This window comes from Fragaria vesca, linkage group LG6 (assembly GCF_000184155.1).
Source record: "Fragaria vesca subsp. vesca linkage group LG6, FraVesHawaii_1.0, whole genome shotgun sequence".
NCBI classification, from domain to species: Eukaryota; Viridiplantae; Streptophyta; class Magnoliopsida; order Rosales; family Rosaceae; genus Fragaria; species Fragaria vesca.
The window spans coordinates 3,079,807-3,098,064 of record NC_020496.1 but is presented as its reverse complement, the minus strand read 5'-3'; the positions used below and the strand labels follow the sequence as shown (position 1 = coordinate 3,098,064).

General features: G+C 48.8%; 1 protein-coding gene across 1 annotated transcript; it reads right to left on the bottom strand.

Annotated features, from left to right (window-relative positions):
* Positions 1 to 16,815: 16,815 nt before the first annotated feature.
* Positions 16,816 to 18,041, bottom strand: LOC101300551. Its single transcript, XM_004304818.1, has 2 exons — positions 17,943 to 18,041; positions 16,816 to 17,802 (listed from the first exon to the last, which is right to left on the bottom strand). The coding sequence occupies exons 1-2, from the start codon at positions 18,039 to 18,041 to the stop codon at positions 16,816 to 16,818; spliced, it is 1,086 nt and encodes a 361-aa protein (XP_004304866.1).
* Between the last annotated feature and the right edge of the window lie 217 nt (positions 18,042 to 18,258).

Genomic DNA, 18,258 nt, shown 5'->3' with positions numbered 1-18,258 from the left:
TAGATGGTCCTTACGTGGGTCTAAGAAGGTCTAGACGGGTCTAAGAGGATCTAGATGGGTCTAGGAGGTCCCCATGCAAGTCTTAAGCTGGTCTAGGCGAGTCTTGATGGCTCTAGGCGCTCCCTTAGCGGGTCTAGGCGGCCCCTAAATGGGTCTTAAAGGTCCTTAGGCGGGTCTAGGCGGTCCCCTAAGCTGGTCTAGGTGGGTTAAGGTGGTCCCTTAGCAAATTAAAGCGGCCCTTAGCGGGTCAAGATCGCCCCTTAGCGGCCCTTGGCGGGTCCTAAGCAAGTCTAGGTGGGTCTTGGCGACCCTAGGCGGGTCAAGGCACCCCTTGGCAGCCCTAGACGTGTCTCAGCAGCCCCTTGGTGGGTCTAGACGGCCCCTAAGCGGGTCTAGGTGATCCCTACGTGTGTCTAGCAGGGACTAGGCGGGTCTAGGAGAGTCTAGCAGGGTCTAGGCGACCCTTCAGCGGGTCTAAGAGATCCATACGCATGTCTTATGCAGGTTTAGGCGGATCTTGATGGCTCTAGGCGAGTCAAGGAGCTCCCTTGGCAGCACAAGACGTGTCTTGGTGGCCCCTTGGCGGGTCTCGGCGGCCCCTAAACAGGTCTTGGCGGTCCTTACGCGTGTCTTAAGCAGGTCCAGGCGGATCTTGACGAACCAAGACGGGTCAAAACTCCCCCTCGGTGGCCCTAGACGTGTCTCGACATCCCCTTGACGGGTTTAGGCGGCCCCTAAGCAGGTCTAGGTGGTCCCTATGTGGGTGTAGGAAGGTTAAGGCAGTCCTTTGACAGGTCATGACGGGTCAAAGTGGCCCTTGGCGACCCTCGGTGGGTCAAGACGGCCAATTAGCAGCCCTAGGCGGGTCTAGGAGGGTCAAGGAGACCCTAGGCGGGTCAAGCAAGGTGGCCACTTGGCGGCCTTAGACGGGTGAACGCGGCCCTTTAACGGCCCTAGACATGTCATGACGACCCCTTGGCCAGTCATGGCAGCCCCTTGGCGGCCCTAGAAGGGTCAAGGCGGCTTTAGGCGTGTTTAGGAGGGTCAAGGCAGCCATTTGGCTGTCTTAGAAGGGTGAACGCGGCCCTTTGGCGACCCTAGCCGGGTCAAGGCGGACTAAAGCGGGTCAAGGTAGCCCATTAGGAAGTTAAGGCGACCCCTTTGCGGCATTAGACAGGTGAAGGCGGCCCATTGGCGGTCCTAACCGGTTCAAGGCGGTCCCTTGGTGACCCTATATGAGTTAAGGCGGCCTCTTGGCGGGTCAAGGCGGATTAAGACGGCCCAAGGTGGGTCAAGACGGCCCCTTGGCGGCCCTCTACAGGCTTAGGAGGGTTAAGGCGGCCCTAGGCAGGTCAAAGAGGGTCAAGGTAGCCCATTAGCAGGTCAAGGCGGACCCTTGGTGAGTCAAGACGGCCACTTGACGGCCTTAAACGGGTGACCACGGCCCCTTAGCGACCCTAGCCAGGTCAAGGCGGCCCTTAGGCGGCCTTAGATGGCTCAAGGCAGCCCCTTGGCTGCTCTAGAAGGGTCATGACAACCCTTTGATGAGTCATGGCGGCTCCTTAGCGGCCCTAGGATGGCATAGGAGGCTCAAGAATGGTTAAGGCAGCCCCTTAGCAGGTGAAGGCGTGCCCTTGGCAGGTGAAGGCGACCCTTGGCGGCATTAGATGAGTGAAGGCGGCTATTTGGCAGCCTTAACCGGGTCAAGGCAGCCCCTTGGAGGGTCAAGACGGATTAAGACGGGTCAAGACAGACCAAGGTGGCTCATGGTGGGCCCAGACGGGTCAAGGTGGCCAAGGCGGACCAAGGCGGCTCAAGGTGGGTCAAAGCGGGTCAAGGCGACCTTAAACGGGCCTAGGACGGTTAATGCAGCCCATTAGCCGATCTAAGAGGGTCAAGGCAGCCCTAGACGGGCCTAGGAGGGTCAAGATAACCCATTAGCAGGTCAAGCCGACCCCATGGCAGCATTAGACGGGTGAAGACGGCTTTTTTACGGCCCTAACCGGGTCAAGGCGGTCTCTTGGTGGCCCTAGACTAGTTAAGGCGGCCTCTTGGCGGGTCAAGGCAGATTAAGGCGAGGAAAGGCGGACCAATGCAGGTCAAGCCAGGTCAAGATGGCCTAAGGCGGCTCAAGATGGGTTAAGGCGGGTGAAGACAACCCAAGGCGGGCCAAGGCAGGTCAAGGCGACCCTATGCGGGTCAAGGCAACCTTTTAGCGGCTCTAGACAACCCATTGGCAACCCTAGGAGGCTCATGGCGACCCCTTGATTGCCCTAGGCGGGTCTAAGAGGGTCAAGACGAGTCAAGGCGCCTTAAGGAGGCTCAAAGTGGGTCAAGGCGGCCCCTTAGCGACCCTAGACTGGCCTAGGAGGGTCAAGGCGTCCCTAGGCAGGTTTAGGAAGGTCAAGGTAGCCCATTAGCAGGTCAAGGCGACCCTTGGTGGCATTAGATGAGTGAAGGCAGCCATTTGGCGGCCTTAACCGGGTCAAGGCTGCCCTTTAGCGGGTCAAGGCGGATTAAGGCGGACCAAGGCGGCTCTAGGTGGGCCAAAACAGGTCAAGACGGCCAAGGCGGCTCAAGGTGGGTCAAAGCGGGTCAAGGTAGCCCATTAGCATGTCTAATAGGGTCAAGGTAGCCCATTAGCAGGTCAAGGAGGCCACTTGACGGCCTTAGACAGGTGAACGTGGCCCCTTGGCGGTCCTAGCCGGGTCAAGGCGGCCCCTTGGTGTCCCTAGATAAGTCAAGGCGGTTCAAGGTGGGTTAAGGCGAGATAAGCCGGCCCAAGGTGCCTCAAGGCGGTTCAAAGCGGGTCAAAACGGGTTAAGACTGGATAAGCCGACCCTACAAGGGTCAAAGCGGTTCAAGGTGGGTTAAGGAGGGATAAGCCGGCCCAAGGTGCCTCAAGGCGGTTCAAAGCGGGTCAAAACAGGTCAAGACTGGATAAGCCGACCGTACAAGGGTCAAGGCGGTTCAAGGTGGGTTAAGGCGGGATAAGCCGGCCCAAGGTGTCTCAAGTCGGTTCAAAACGGGTCAAGGCGGCCCCTAGGTGGTCTTAGATGGGTCAAGGCGGCCTCTTGGCTGCCCTAGACGGGTCATGACGACCCTTTGGCGAGTCATGGAATCCCCTTGGCGGCACTAAAAGACCTTAGTAGGGTCAAGGCGGCCACTTGGCGGCCTTAGACGGGTGAATGCGGCCAATTAGCAGCCCTACCCGGGTCAAGGTGGCTCCTTGGTGTCCCTAGATGGGTCAAGGCGGCCCATTGACGGCCCTAGGAGGGTCAAGGTGGCCCAAGGCGGGTCAAGGCGGCCTAAGGCGGTTCAAAGCGGGACAAGGAGGGTAAAGGCGGGTCAGAGCAAGTCAAGACGGCCCCTTGGCAGCCCTAGACGGGCCTAGGAAGGTCAAGGCGGCCCTAGGCAAGTTTAGGAGGGTTAAGGTAGCCCATTAGCAAGTCAAGGAGACCTCTTTGCGGCTTTAGACGGGTGAAGGCGGCCCTTTAGTGGCCCTAACCGGGTCAAGGCGGCCCCTTGGTGGCCTTAGACGAATCAAGGCGGCCTCTTAGCGGGTCAAGGCGGATTAACGCGGGCCAAGGCGGATTAACGCGGGCCAAGGCGGACCAAGACGGGTTAAGGCGGCTCAAGGCAGGTCAAAGCGGGTCAAGGCGGCCCCTTGGCAGCCCTAGACGGGCCTAATAGGGTCAAGGTGACCCTAGGCAGGTCTAGGAGGATCAAGGTAGCCCATTAGCAGGTCAAGGCAACCCTTTGGCGGGTTAAGGAGGCCACTTGGCGGCCGTAGACAGGTGAACGCGACCCCTTGGCGGCCCTATCCGGGTCAAGGCGGCCTCTTGGCAGCCTTAGGAGTGTCAAGGCGGCTCAAGGCTGCCCAAGGCGGTTTAAAGCGGGTCAAGACAGCCCCTTGGCGGCCCTAGATGGGCCTAGGAGGGTCAAGGCGGCCCTAGGTAGGAGGGTCAAGGTAGCCCATTAGGAAGTTAAGGCGAGCACTTTGCAACATTAGACGGGTGAAGGCGGCCCTTTGGCAGCCCTAACCAAGTCAAGGCGGCCCCTTGGTGGCCCTAAATGAATCAAGGCGACCTCTTGGCAGGTCAAGGCGGATTAAGGCAGGCCAAAGCGGACCAAGGCGGCTTAAGGTGGGTCAAAGCTGCCTTAGGCAGGTCTATGAGGGTTAAGGTAGCCCATTAACAAGTCAAGGCGGCCTTTTGGCGGGTTAAGGTGACCACTTGGCCGCCTTAGACTAGTGAACGCGGCCCCTTGGCAGTCCTAGCCGAATCAAGACGGCCCCGAGGTAGTCTTAGATGGGTCATGGCGACCCCTTAGCGGCCCTAGACAAATCAAGGCAGCCTCTTCGCGGGTCAAGGCGGATTAAGGTGGGCCAAGGAAGGTCTAGGAGGGTCAAGGCAGCCCCCTTGGCGGGTCATGGCGGCATCTTAGGAAGGGCATAGGAGGGTTAAGGCGGCCCCAGGAGGGGCTAGGAGGGTCAAGGCGCCCCAAGGTGGGTCTAGGAGGGTCAAGGCTGCCCCTTGGCGGGTCAAAGCGGGTTAAGGCAAGTTAAAGCGGGTCAAGGCGGCCCCTTGGCGTCCCTAGATGGGCCTATGAGGGTCAAGGCTGGTCAAGGCGGCCCCTAGGTGGCCTTAGATAGGTGAAGGTGGCCCCTTGGTGGCCTTAGATGGGTCATGGCGGCCCCTTGGTGGCCCTAGGAAGGTCAAGATTGTTCAAAGCGGGTCAAGGTGACCCCTTTGTCTCCCTAGGCGGCCCTATGAGGGTCAAGACTGTTCAAAGCGGGTCAAGACGACCCCTTGGCGTCCCTAAGCGGGCCTAGGAGGGTCAAGACTGTTCAAAGCGGGTCAAGGCAACCCCTTGGTGTCCTTAGGCGGGCCTAGGAGGGTCAAGGCGGCCCTAGGCAGGTCTAGGTGGCCCATTAGCAGGTCAAGGCGACCCCTTACCGACATTAGACCTTGACCCCTTACCGGCATTAGACGGGTCAAGGCGACCCTTTTGCCCGGTCAAGGCAGCCCTAGCCGGGTCAAGGCAGCCCCTTTGTGTCCGTAGATGGGTCAAGGTGGCCTCTTGGCGGCCATAGGAGGGTCAAGACTGCCCAAGGCGGGTCAAGGCAGCCCATAGCGGTTCAAAGCGAGTTAAGGCGGCCCTAGGCAGGTCTACGAGGGTCAAGGCGGCCCTAAGCAGGTCTAGGAGGCTCAAGGTAGCCCATTACCAAGTCAAGGCGACCCCTTAGCGGCATTAGACATGTGAAGGCGATCCTAACCGGGTCAAGGCGGTCTCTTGGTGGCCCTAGACGAGACGAGTCAAGGTGGCCTCTTGGCGGGTCAAGACGGATTAAGGCTGACCAAGGCGGTTCAAGACGGATCAAGGCGGGTCAAGGAGGATTAAGATGGCCCAAGACATGTCAAAGCGGGTCAAGGCGGCCGCTTAGCGTCCCTAGACAGCAAATTGGCAACCCTAGGAGGGTCATGGCAACCCCTTGACTGCCCTAGGCGGGCCTAGAAGGGTCAAGGGGGTCCTAGACAGGTTAAGGCGGACCAAGACGGGTCAAGACGGCCTATGGCGCCTCAAGGCGGGTCAAGGCGGCCCCTTGGCGGCCCTAGACCGGCCTAGGAGGGTTAAAGCGGCCCTACGCAGGTCTAGGAGGGTCAAGGTAGACCATTAGCAGGTTAAGGAGACCCCTTGGCGACATTAGACGGGTGAAGGCGGCCTTTCGGTGGGCCAAGGCAGCCCCTTGGCGAGTGAAGGCGGCCTCTTGGCGGGTCAAGGCGGCTCAATTAGGGTCAAGACGGCCCAAGGTGGGTCAAGGCGACCCTATGCGGGTGAAGGCGGCCGCTTGGCGGCCCTAGTGTCACACCCCGGACCCGGTGTCGGTGGTTTCCAAGCACCTGACGCCGAACCCGAGGCGTGAGCGGGAAAAGTAAAAGAAAATAAAACAATTTCAAATATTTCAAATAACGTTTACAAATAACAAAACCAATTACAAAGACAAAACGTCCAGGCCTTGCGGATCTATCTGACTTCTAATCTTCCGTAACTCTTCTATACTCTAGTACACGTTAGCTAAACGTACTGTTAGACTTCTCGAAAGACGTGGCGTGCCTTGTACAAACCCAAACAAAATTCTATAGGGGTGAGCTTACGCTCAATAGGGCCTAACCTTTTAAGGTTATACTTAACTATGTCGCACAATCAAGTTATCACATATCAAACAATACTTTAAATAAATAACAACAAATCGATGCATAAATGCTAATGCACTCCCTCCACTCTATTACTGGCTAATTAGTCCATACACCCAAGACATATGTACCTACACGTCCCATACCGTGTAGATGTCTCGAATATACGACCTAACAAATCAGTAATATATAAACTCCAGTACCTGTTTTGTTAGTCTTTTATTAACCTCATGGTCCTCAGTCCCGAAACCCGATAAGATAGTTTTATCGACTCATATGTTGAAAGGGCATACATTCCCTACTCATTTGCACAGATGGGCTAATCATAGCTACTAGAAGTCCCCATGAGGAAACTCAACTACACAAAATGTATCTATTCTATCGATCTCATTAACACCTCTCCATAATCACCAATCTCACTTCTCACAATTCCTCACAATGCATTATGCATGCATAACAAATATCGATGCGCGTAATATAACAATATCAAGCACATGCTTTTATCAAAAAGCGATAACATTGATCATATAAGTCAACGATAACACATGCTTTCATGAAAAACAGTAACATCCAAGAGTTAATCACTCAATGGCACACAAGTCAACAATTTCAATTATAATCTAATTATCAATTTAAGAAAGGTTCCCCGAGAAAGACCCTACCTGGAATCCAAGCGTTACTTCCGACACTAAAATTAGTAACTCTGCAACACGCATTCTGAAATCCTTATCCTTCTCCTTCTGCAATCCAGCTACTCGCATTCGATCCTCATACTGAATCCTTTTTCTTTTCCAATGATTTCTGAATCAAATGTACTCATTTCAATTTATTTCCACATTTTTATTCGTCTTTACACTCAATGCCGTCATCATATCCAAATTGCGCTCTAAGTACCAACTTGACTCCAAATCTACTCTAGACACCCATGTTCTATTCTGTCGATATCAACTTTCAAACTCTTGAATTCAAGCACTTCAACGAATGGAAGAACACTACTGTTCTTCATTCCAACAACACAATTCGACCTTAATCCTCTACTTCCCAACTCTTTCATTTATGGACTTCAAGCATATACAACACCAATATCATGTCCTGCAATTTCATCCAAAACATAAACCAAACCCAGAAGTATCAACCATCATTTCCGCCTCCGAACAACACTGCCCCAAAACCCACTTCATCCAATTTTCAATCTCCTGCAATTCAAATACATATCAAAGCATCCCTCCACAATCAATATACTATGAAAAACCAGAAACTACAAGAACCACCACCTTCCACCGCCGTACACAACAGTACTCACGGCGGCCGACGTCTGCCCAAACACCAACTTCTTCAAAACTTAATCAAACTCGAATTCAAGCATATAAACAGGTAGAGCTCGACAAATGGACCAACTTTGATACCTGAATCGATACTTGAAGCTCGCCGGAAAATGAAGAACACGGCCGGAAAACCCTAAAAATTTCTGAGGTTCGATTCTCCCTCCTCAAGGCTTCTCTTCAAAAACCAATAGCACAACGATGTTTAGGGAGTTGAGGCAAAGCTACCAGCACCGCTCACGCTCGCCGTCGTGGTCGGGATCGGAAACACGATCAGAAACACAATCACCTTCTCTCCTCCCTTTCTCTGTCACCGGAGCTCCACTCTTCGATCTGAAATCACAGGGAGGTCAGGGACGACGAGATGAAGTCATGGCCACCGGTTGGACGCCGAGAGACGGTCGGACGAAGGAGGAGTGATCGGAGGTCGTCGCTGCGCAATGGCTCGAGACCGAGTCGGTCTAAGCTATGAATCTAATCTAGTCTCAAACTGATCGACTTCTATATACATACCCAAATTGACGGCCTGGATTTCACCGACTTTAATTTTCTATTTTAAAATAATTTTTAGATAATACCAACTTCTAAAAAATTATTAAAAATAGCTCTGATGTCCAAACGATGCTCCGAAAAATTCCACGAACTCGTAACGACGTCTAGGTTAATCCTATGGGCTTGAAAGACAAAATTTGAATAATTTTTGAAAGCCACAAAGAATTTGAAGAAATAATAGAAATCGAACTAAAAATAGCTCAAAAAATATTTTTCCTTTTTAAAATAGAAATTCGAAATTCCGAGATATTACACCTAGACAGCTCATTGGTAACCCTAAGAGGGTCAAAGCGAGTCAAACCTGCCCTAAACGGGTTAAAGGGGGCCCAAGGCGCCCTAAGGTGGTTCAAAACGGGTCAAGGCGGGTCTAGGCAGCCCCTTGGAGACCCTAGACCGGCCTAGGAGGGTCAAGGCGGCCCTAGGCAGGTCTAGGAGGGTCAAGGTAGCCCATTAGCATGTCAAGGCGACCCCTTGGCGACATTAGATGGGTGAAGGCGGCCCTTTGACAGCCCTAACCGGGTCAAGGCGGCCCCGTGGTGTCCCTAGACGAGTCAAGCCGGATTAAGGCGGACCAAGGCGGTCAAGACGACCTCTTGGCGGCCCTAGGAGGGTCAAGGTAGCCCCTTGACGGGTCAAAGAAGCCCCTTAGCGGCTTTAGACGGGTGAACGCGACCCCCTTAGCGGCCCTAGACGAGTCAAGACGGGCCCTTGGTGTCCTTTGATAGGTCAAGGCGGCCTCTTGGCGGCCCTATAAGGGTCAAGGTGGGTCAAGGCGGGCCAAGGCGTCTCAAGGCGGTTCTATGCAGGTCAAGACAGGTCAAAGCGGGTCAAGGTGACCCATAGACAAGTCTAGGAGGGTCAAGGCGGCCCTAGGCAGCTCTAAGAGAGTCAAGGTAGCCCATTAGCAAGTCAAGGTGACCCCTTGACGGCATTAGACGGGTCATGGCGACCCCTTGGCGAGTCATGACGTCCCTTGATGGCCCTAGGCGAGCCTAGGAGGGTCAAGGTGGCCCTAGGCGGGTCTTGGAGGGTCAAGGTAGCCCCCTTAGACGAGTGAACGCGGCCCCTTAGCGGCCCTAGCCAGGTTAAGGTGGCCCTAAAAGGGTCAAGGCGCCTCAAGGCGGTTCAAAGCGGGTGAAGGCGGCCCTAGACGTGTGAACGCGGCCCCTTGGGGGCCTTAGAAGGGTCTAGGAGGCCTCTTAGCGGCCCTAGGAGGGTCAAGGTCGCCCAAGGCGGGTTAAGACGGGACAAGGCGTGTCAAGACGGGCTAAGACAGATTAAGGCGGCCCCTTGACAGCCCTAAGCGGGTCAAGGCGGTCCCTTGGTGGCCCTAAGCGGGCCTAAGAGGGTCAAGGTGGCCTCTTGGCGGCCTTAGACGGGTGAAAGCAGCCCCTTGGTGGCCCTAGACGGATCAAGACAGCCTCTTAGCGGCCTTAGGTAGGTCAATGCGGCCCTTTGGTGGTCCTTGACGAGTTAAGACAGCCCTAGGTGTAGACGGGTCAAGACAGTCCTTGGCGGGTCAAGGCGGCCCTAGGTTGGTCCAAGCGGCCCCTTGGTGGCCCTAGAAGGGACTTGGCAACCACTTGGCAGGTCAAGGCGGCCCTTGTTGGGTCAAGACAGGTGAAGGCGGCCCTAGGCTAGTCAAGACGGGTGAAGGCAGCCCTTGGCGGCCCTAGGCGGGTCATGGCGGCCGCTTAGCAGTCCTAAGCAGGTCAAGGCGAGTCAAGGCGGCCCTTTGGCAAGTCATGGCGGCCCCATGGCGGCCCCTTGGCAGCCTCGACGGATCAAGATCGGCTCTAGGCAGGTCTTAAGCGGGTCTAAACAGTCCCCACGTGGGTTGTAGGCTAAAATGATAATAAATATTCTATTTACTTCATGTTCTTATTTTTTTAGCCAAACCTTTTATATTAAGAAATCATGATAAATAAGTACTTCTCGAACTTACGAATGTCGAAAACCTCAAATGAATTAGTGTATACGAGTTTTGCTTGATTTCTGTTAAAAGCTCTTACTATAGCACACGATGTTTCCGTCAAAATTCAATGCTCTTATTTTTTAACCAAACCTTTTCTAGTATGAAATAATGACAAAGAAGTACTTTTTAAACTGACGGAACTAGAAAATCTCAATCGGATTAGTATGTACGAGTTTTGCTTGATTTTGGTTAAAATCTTTTACTAAAGCACACGATTTTTCCATCAAAATTCAATGTTCTTATTTTTTAACCAAACCTTTTCTAGTAAGAAATCATGACAAATAAATATTTTCTCGAACTGACGGAACTCGAAAATCTCAATAAGATTAGTTTATATGAGTTTAACTTTAAACCGGATCTACAGACTTCGTTTTCTGAATATCAACAAAAGATGCCTACTTAAATCTTTGTGCCCTTGGCGGGTCTCGACGGCCCCATGACGGGTCTAGGCGGCCCTACAAGGGTCCTAAGTAGGTCTAGGCGGGTATTGACGGCCCTAGGCGGGTCAAGACGCTCTCTTGGTGGCCTTAAGTGGGTCTCGACAACCCCTTGGCAGCCCTAGACGTGCCTCGGCAGCCCATTGGTGGTCTAGGCGGCCCCTAAGCTAGTCTAGGTGGGTTAAGGCGGTTCCTTAGCAGGTTAAAGAGGCCATCGACCGGTCAAGACCGCCCTTTAGCGGCCCTTGGCGGGTCCTAAGCAGGTCTAGGCGTGTCTTGATGACCCTAGGCGGGTCAAGGTGCCCCCTTGGCAGCCCTAAACGTGTCTCAGCTACCCCTTGGCTAGTCTAGGGCTCTAGGCGGCCCCTAAGCAGGTCTAGGTGGTCCCTAGGCAGGTCCTAAGCACATTTATGCTGGTATTGACGGCCCTAAGCGGGTCAAGGCGCCCCATTGGCGGCCCTAAGTCGGCCTCGACAGCCTCTTACCAGCCCTAGATGTGTCTCGGCAGCCCTTGGCTGGTCTTAGGGGCCCCTAAGCTGGTTTAGGTGGGTCAAGGCGGTCCCTTGGCAGGTCAAGGCAAGTCAAAGCTGCCCATTACGGCCCTCAATGGGTTAAGACGACCTATTAACGGCCCTAGACAGGTCTCGGCAACCCCTTGGCTTGTCTAGGCTACCCCTAAGTTGGTCTAGGCGGTCCCTACGTGGGTTCTAAGCTGGTCTAGGCAGGTCTCGACGGTCCCATAGCGGCCCTACGCGGGTCCAAACAGGTCTAGGCAGGTCTTGATGGCCCTAGGAGGGTCAAGGCGCTCTCTTGGCGGCCCTAAGTGGGTCTCGACAACCTTTGGCGGGTCTAGGCGGCCCCTAAGCTGGTCTAGGTAGGTCAAGGCGGTCCCTGGACAGGTCAAAGCGGCCCTCGGCGGGTCAAGACTGCCCTTTAGTGGCCCTAGGCGGATCTCGGCAGCCCTTGGCAGGTTTAGGCGGCCCTTAAGTGGGTCTAAATGGTCCATACGCAGGTCCTAAGCTAGTCTAGGCGGTATCCTTTATTTTTAATGGATGAAATACCTTAACTAAAATAAAAAAAATAAAAAATCATTTATGAGGACTTCATAAAGAATGAGTCAATTGTGACTTGTTTCTTCTTGAAAATTGAGATAATCTTAGTAGTATTTGATATCGTTCCTTTTTCACTTGCAAGTCGTACTTTTCCTTTTTCACTTGCAAGTCGTACTTTGCTTCTGAGTGATACTTGAATTACCTTTGTTGCATTCGCATAATGTTTTACGCATTTCATCCGTTATCGTCGATTTTTTTTACATTTTTGAGATGAGAAACCATTTTTGTGTTTCTGATAGTGACTATGGTTTTTGTTTGTTAAAATAGGGTTTTGTTTATTTAATGTTCATCCAATGAAGTAATATAATATTTGTAAGATTATCGTTTAAAAAAACCCTAGAGAGCAAGAGAAGGCCGTTTTCGATTCCGGCGAAGGCCTTTAGCCTCAACGTACTTGAAATGATGAGGCCTATTGAAACGGAGGACGTACTTGTAATGATGGTTGATCCATAGATCTTATTACAATATAAGGCTGCTGCAAACAAAAGCATATATTCTACATATTGATGTGCCGTCGAAGGTTGCATTCGTAAACCAGCTCCCAAGATTTTTGAGTTTTATCTTCGAAGTTAACCTTGTACAATTGCATCCGGCTTATGGTGAAGCTCATGGTACAAAGTTCCTCATCCATCCTCTTCACTATTTCTACTGCTCTTTTCTTCTCTTCATCTGTATGATCCCCTTAGAGCAAGCTCAAATGTGGCATATTAGCTGCGCATGATCAAGGAACCAGAATCAAAATATCCCTAATATTACTCATTTTGGTTAAAAAAATAACAAACAGGAAGGTTAACCGCATATGCAAATGTAATAATGTGTTTTTCCATGAAAATTGTTGCAAAGATCATACCACTATTGCAATACATTCGCGAAGCGAAAAGTCCAGTGTCCCTTGCAAACTGAAAACAAAAATCATTTATGTTGTTACCATCGTCAATGTCATTCTCATCTCTACAGCTTATTCGAAACTTTCAACTTGTTTAAAGCACGAACAAATAGCTAATAGCTAGCTCAATCACCTACCTCTTCACCTGTTTGAAAGACGAGGGAAACAGATTGGAAATAGAACTTGCTAGTCTCAAGTTGGTCGACTTTTGTCACATAGGGATCTATAGAGCCGCATGCAGTTTGGAACTTCTCAATGGCATCTGAGCGAGTGAAGAGACAGGACCCGGCAACGGTGATGTGAGGCTTGATCTCCGGCCCTCCAAATTCCTTCCGGAGGGCTTCCATCACCGGTTTGACCCTCTTACAAATGTTGTCCGGTGGGATGGCCCATGCTGCCCACCGGTACAACTTGAGATCATCTGTGCTTGTAGTGCTTGGGTCAGATTGGTTTGCCATAATGATAATGGTTCATTGAGTGAAAGATATCAATAAGTGAAATGAAAGAAAGAAAGAAAATGAGAGAAGCACGAAAAAAACAGAAGCAAATATGGTTAGGAAGTAGTTGATAAAGGTAGAGTCTGTTCGAGGGGGAAACTGACATGTGTTAGAGCCTCAGAGAGGGCCTATTTTCCTGGAGAGTCCTATTCTCTTGCATTCCTAACCGGGTGTGCAATGGTAAGATATCATCTGATACAATTAAACTCATAGTAAGATGTTTATCAGTTTGTTAGTTTTTTTTCTTGGCACCAAAAATTTAAAATCACAAAAAGAAGAGAATAATTAACAAATATTAGTATATTACAGTGGAAATTTTCTTAGGTACCTACATGTTTATGATACCTATATTTACTGATATAACAACAAATTTATTGTCGTTTTAATAAAGATAGTTATTACTTAGGTAATTTTTGTCTTATTATAGGTAATTTCTCAACTTGTTTATGAGCTTGTTGTCATTGTAGTAACATAGTTCAATTATATGTAAATGTGTAAAACAAATGTAGTAATTTTGTTGTCAATGTTGCAAATTTTACTCAGTTATACTCAATTAACTTGTAATTTTTGTTTAATTAATAGTAAATGTGTATGATTATATATATATATATATATATATCCAAGTTCCCCAACTCAGTCTGTTGTTAGAGGATAAGATTTGGTAAACTAATTTTCAGAACGCAGGTTTGATCTTTGAACTAATTTTTGCTATAGAAACCCAGGAATAACAGCAATAGAATTGTTGCAGGGAATAAGTTCACAGCAGTAGATGAAACACAAGTAAACAACTCACACTAACAGTAACTAACCAAGAGAGAAAAATTGAGGAAGAGAATTTACTTGATGACTCTAATTACTGTTAACCAACCTTATCCAAAACAAACTCACCTATTTATAGGGAGTTACAACTTACTAAGATACTACATGAAAACTCTAGAACATAATAGTAAATAACAACCAATTACCAACAACCTTGGAATATAAAAGTTCATAGCTAGAAGACTCTAGAGATAACACAAAACTACTTGTTAATGATAATGGGCTTAGTTTAACTTCCAACAGCCTCCCTTAAACCAAGCTCACTGAACTTCTTCATTCCCAGCATCTTCTTCAACTTCAAGAAAGCTTTTGCCTTGAGTGGCTTTGTAAAGATATCTGCAGCTTGATCCTTGGAATGACAAAACTGAATTTCAACTTGCTTGTCACTCACCAAGTCTCGAATATAGTGAAACTTCACATGAATGTGCTTGGTCCTTCCATGAAACACTGGATTCTTTGACAGTACAATTGATGCCTTGTTGTCACAAAAGATCTTTGTAGGAAACTCTTGTTCTTGCTGCAGAAAACTCAGCATTCGTCGCAGCCATATAGCTTGAGTAGCACAGCCAGTTGCTGCTATGTATTCTGCTTCGGCAATAAAAAGAGTCACAACCTGTTGCTTCTTTGATGACCAAGAGAAAACTCCAGAACCAATGTGAAAAACATATCCTGAAGTGCATTTTCCATCCTCATAATCACCACCCCAATCACTATCTGTATAACCAACAAGCTCTACCGGACAATTTGCAGAATAAAAGATGCCATTATCTTGAGTACCTTTGACATACTTCAGGATCCTTTTTGCTGCCATCAAATGAGATTGTCGCGAGGACTCCATGAATCTGCTAACAAGTCTAACACCAAATGTAATATCTGGCCTGGTGCTACATAAATAGCGCAAACTCCCAACCAACTGCTTGTAGAGAGTAGGATTAACAAGTTCTCCAGAGCCATCTTTCTCCAACTTTAATCTTTCTTGAACTGGAGTAAGAGCTGCATTGCAAAACTCCATCTTAAACCTTCTAAGAGCATCTCTTGCATATTTCCTTTGTGAAATAAAGATGCCCTGCTCAGTTTGCCTCACTTCAAGACCAAGGAAATAAGACATCAAGCCCATGTCAGTCATCTCAAATTGAGAAGTTAAGGCCTCCCTGCATCCAGCTATCAACTCCATGTTGCTGCCGGTAATTATGAGATCATCCACGTACAAGCAGACAATAACAACTTCTCCTTGCTAGTTAGTTTTGACATACAAAGTGTGCTCATAAGGACACCTTATAAACTCATGCTCCATAAAATAAGAATCAATGCGAGTGTACCACGCTCGCAGTGATTGCTTAAGGCCAAACAATGCCTTTTTCAACATATACACCATGTCAGCTTGACCTTCCTTCACATAACCTGCAGGCTGCTCAATATACACCTCCTCCTCAAGATTACCATTCAAAAAAGCAGACTCAACATCCATTTGGAATATTTTCCAAGAATTATGAGCAGCAAGAGCAACAATCATCCTCACAGTATCAAGTCTAGCAAGAGGAGCAAAAACCTCAAGATAATCAATATCTGGCTTTTGTTTGTAGCCTTTTGCCACCAGCCTCGCCTTGAACCGATCTACTTCTCCATCTGGCTTGTACTTTGTCTTGTACACCCACTTAACTCCAATGGGTGTTTTTCCCTTAGGAAGAGAAGTTAGCTCCCACGTATCATTCTTCTCAATGGAATGTATTTCTTCATCCATCGCCTTCAACCAATGTTCATGCTGGCAGGCTTCTTCAAATGTGAGGGGATCACAATCAGCATAAAGTGCAAAATTCACAATTTCTTCATCAGATGCTTCATTGTCATTATTGATGTGATAGTTTTGGAGACGTGTTGGCAAACGGTGATTACGTTGTTGGCGTCCTGATTCTGATTCATGAGCTGCAGGGACTGATGATTGAGCTGCGGGGACATCTTCTTCCTGGACTTCAACTTCATCAAATGGAATGAATGCTCCTGCCGTGCTTTCTTCTGAAGACCAATCCCACTTGTTTTGCTCATCAAATATAACATCGCGGCTGACAATCACTTTCTCCGTCTTGGGATTATACAGCTTGTACCCTTTTGTAGCATTGCAGTAGCCAATGAAGATGCATTTCTCAGCCTTGTCATCAAGCTTCTTCCGAATTTGATCAGGCACATGTGCATATGCAATGCATCCAAACACCCTCATATGTTGGATATTTGGCCTCCTTCCACTCCATACTTCATAAGGAGTTTTTCCTTCAACACTGTTGTTGGGAGATCTGTTCAAGATATACACAGCACAAGCAACGGCTTCCGCCCAAAAATCCTTTGGCAAATTCTTAAGTTTCAGCATACACTTTACCATATCCATGATGGTTCTATTCTTCCTCTCCGCTACGCCATTCTGCTGCGGTGTGTACCGGGCTGTCAGCTGATGCTTAATTCCATTCCTCCGCAAGAAATCATCGCACACAATATACTCATGGCCTCTATCAGTTCTCAACACCTTGATTTTCTCCCCGCTTGCTTTTCAACATAAGCCTTAAAGCTCTTGAATGTATCACAGGCCTCCGACTTATTCTTTAAAATGTACACCCATGCCTTCCTACTGAAATCGTCAATGAAAGTAACAAAATACTTTCCACCACCATGAGAAGGAAGTTCAACACTACACAGGTCAGAATGAATAATCTCCAGTGGCATTTTTGCTCTGTAGACTCTCCCTTTAGGAAAAGGATCTCTGTGCTTTTTCCCAATCACACAAGTCTCGCATACTTGATTTGGAACCGAAATTGATGGTAAACCAGAGACTAAGTTCCTCTGAGCAAGCAGACTAAGGCTATTGAAATTTAAGTGCCCAAATTGCATATGCCACAACCAATTATCTCCAACAGTAGAAGAGCTAAAGCAAGGTAAACTCTCACAATCAGTATATAAAGGAAAAAGACGATTTGGAGTCATGTTTACCTTGGCTATTAGCTTTTCCTGCGAGTCTTTGATGGTGAAGACTCATCTGTAGATCCTCATATCATATCCCTTCTCAGAGAGCTGCCTTACACTTAGCAAATTGTGGCGAAGACTAGGTACATAATACACATCAGAGATGCTATTGTTCTCCCCCTTCTTCAACTTGATAGAGATTTTGCCTTTTCCTTTCACCGGCATCTTTGCTGCATTGCCAAATGTGATCTCTGATGTTATGGACTCATTCTGTTCAGCAAATAAGTCCTTATGGCCACACATATGGTTGCTGCACCTTGTATCCAAGAACCACTTTGTCTTCTCTCGACCATTCATCGCGTTGAAAGCCAGCAACAGATTCTCTTCATTGTCAACATCATTCTCTGCAATCTTGGCATGGAACTCCTGACCCTCGAACCTCCTTCTCTGATTGCACTCTGTTTTGTAATGGCCATACTCCTTGCAATTAAAGCACTGTATCCTCGACTTATCACGTGGTTGACTCCAATTGTAGCCTCTTCCTCTTTTTGCTCCAAACCGATGATTTGATCCTCTTCTGTAACTTGAATTCTGGTTTCTTACGTCACGACGGTAGCCTCCCTCACAGCGGGAACTTCCTTCACTGCAGTGCGCCAAGTTTCTCTCTTTCTTCAAACTCAACCGAGTCTCCAACGCTTCTTCAATTGCAACCTCTGACTTCTCATTTAGCCTATGCTTATAGGCTTGTAGAGAACCCATAAACTCATCAACCGTCACTGCTGCCAGATCTCTTGACTCTTCTATCGCTGTGACTTTGCCTTCGAACCGATCTGTCAAAGTTCGAAGAATTTTCTCCACAACTTGTAGATTTGATAAAACCTCACCATTGGCTTTCATCTGATTGACAATCGCCAAGGTGCGTGAGAAGTAATCAGAGTTGCTCTCCCTTTTCTCCATCTGAAGAAGCTCAAATTGCCGCCGTAAAGTCTGGAGCTGAACCTTTTTCACCTTATCTTGTCCCACATAGCAATTGATGATGAGACAATCCCAAGCCTCCTACGCAGTAGCAGCATGTGCAATCTTCTCATATATCTCTGAATCAATGGCTCCATAGATGTACATTAGGGCTCTGTTAACCTTCTCTAATCTCCCGGATCTGTGAAGTCGTTGATCACAACTTCCTTGTATCCCATCACCTTAAAGAAAAGCTCCATCTGGGCTCTCCAATGTTGAAATTTGCCCTTCCCGTCAAATTTTCCGACTAGGCACTGCGAGAACTCGACCCTATTGGCCATCCTTGAAACACCAGCAGCTCCTCAATCTTCTGAGCACTGAGCTCTGATACCAGATGTAGAAACCCCGGAATAACAACAGTAGAATTGCTGCAGGGAATAAATTCACAGTAGTAGATGAAACACAAGTAAACAACTCACACTAACAGTAACCAAGAGAGAAAAACTGAGGAAGAGAATTTACCTGATGACTCTAATTACTGTTAACCAACCTTATCCA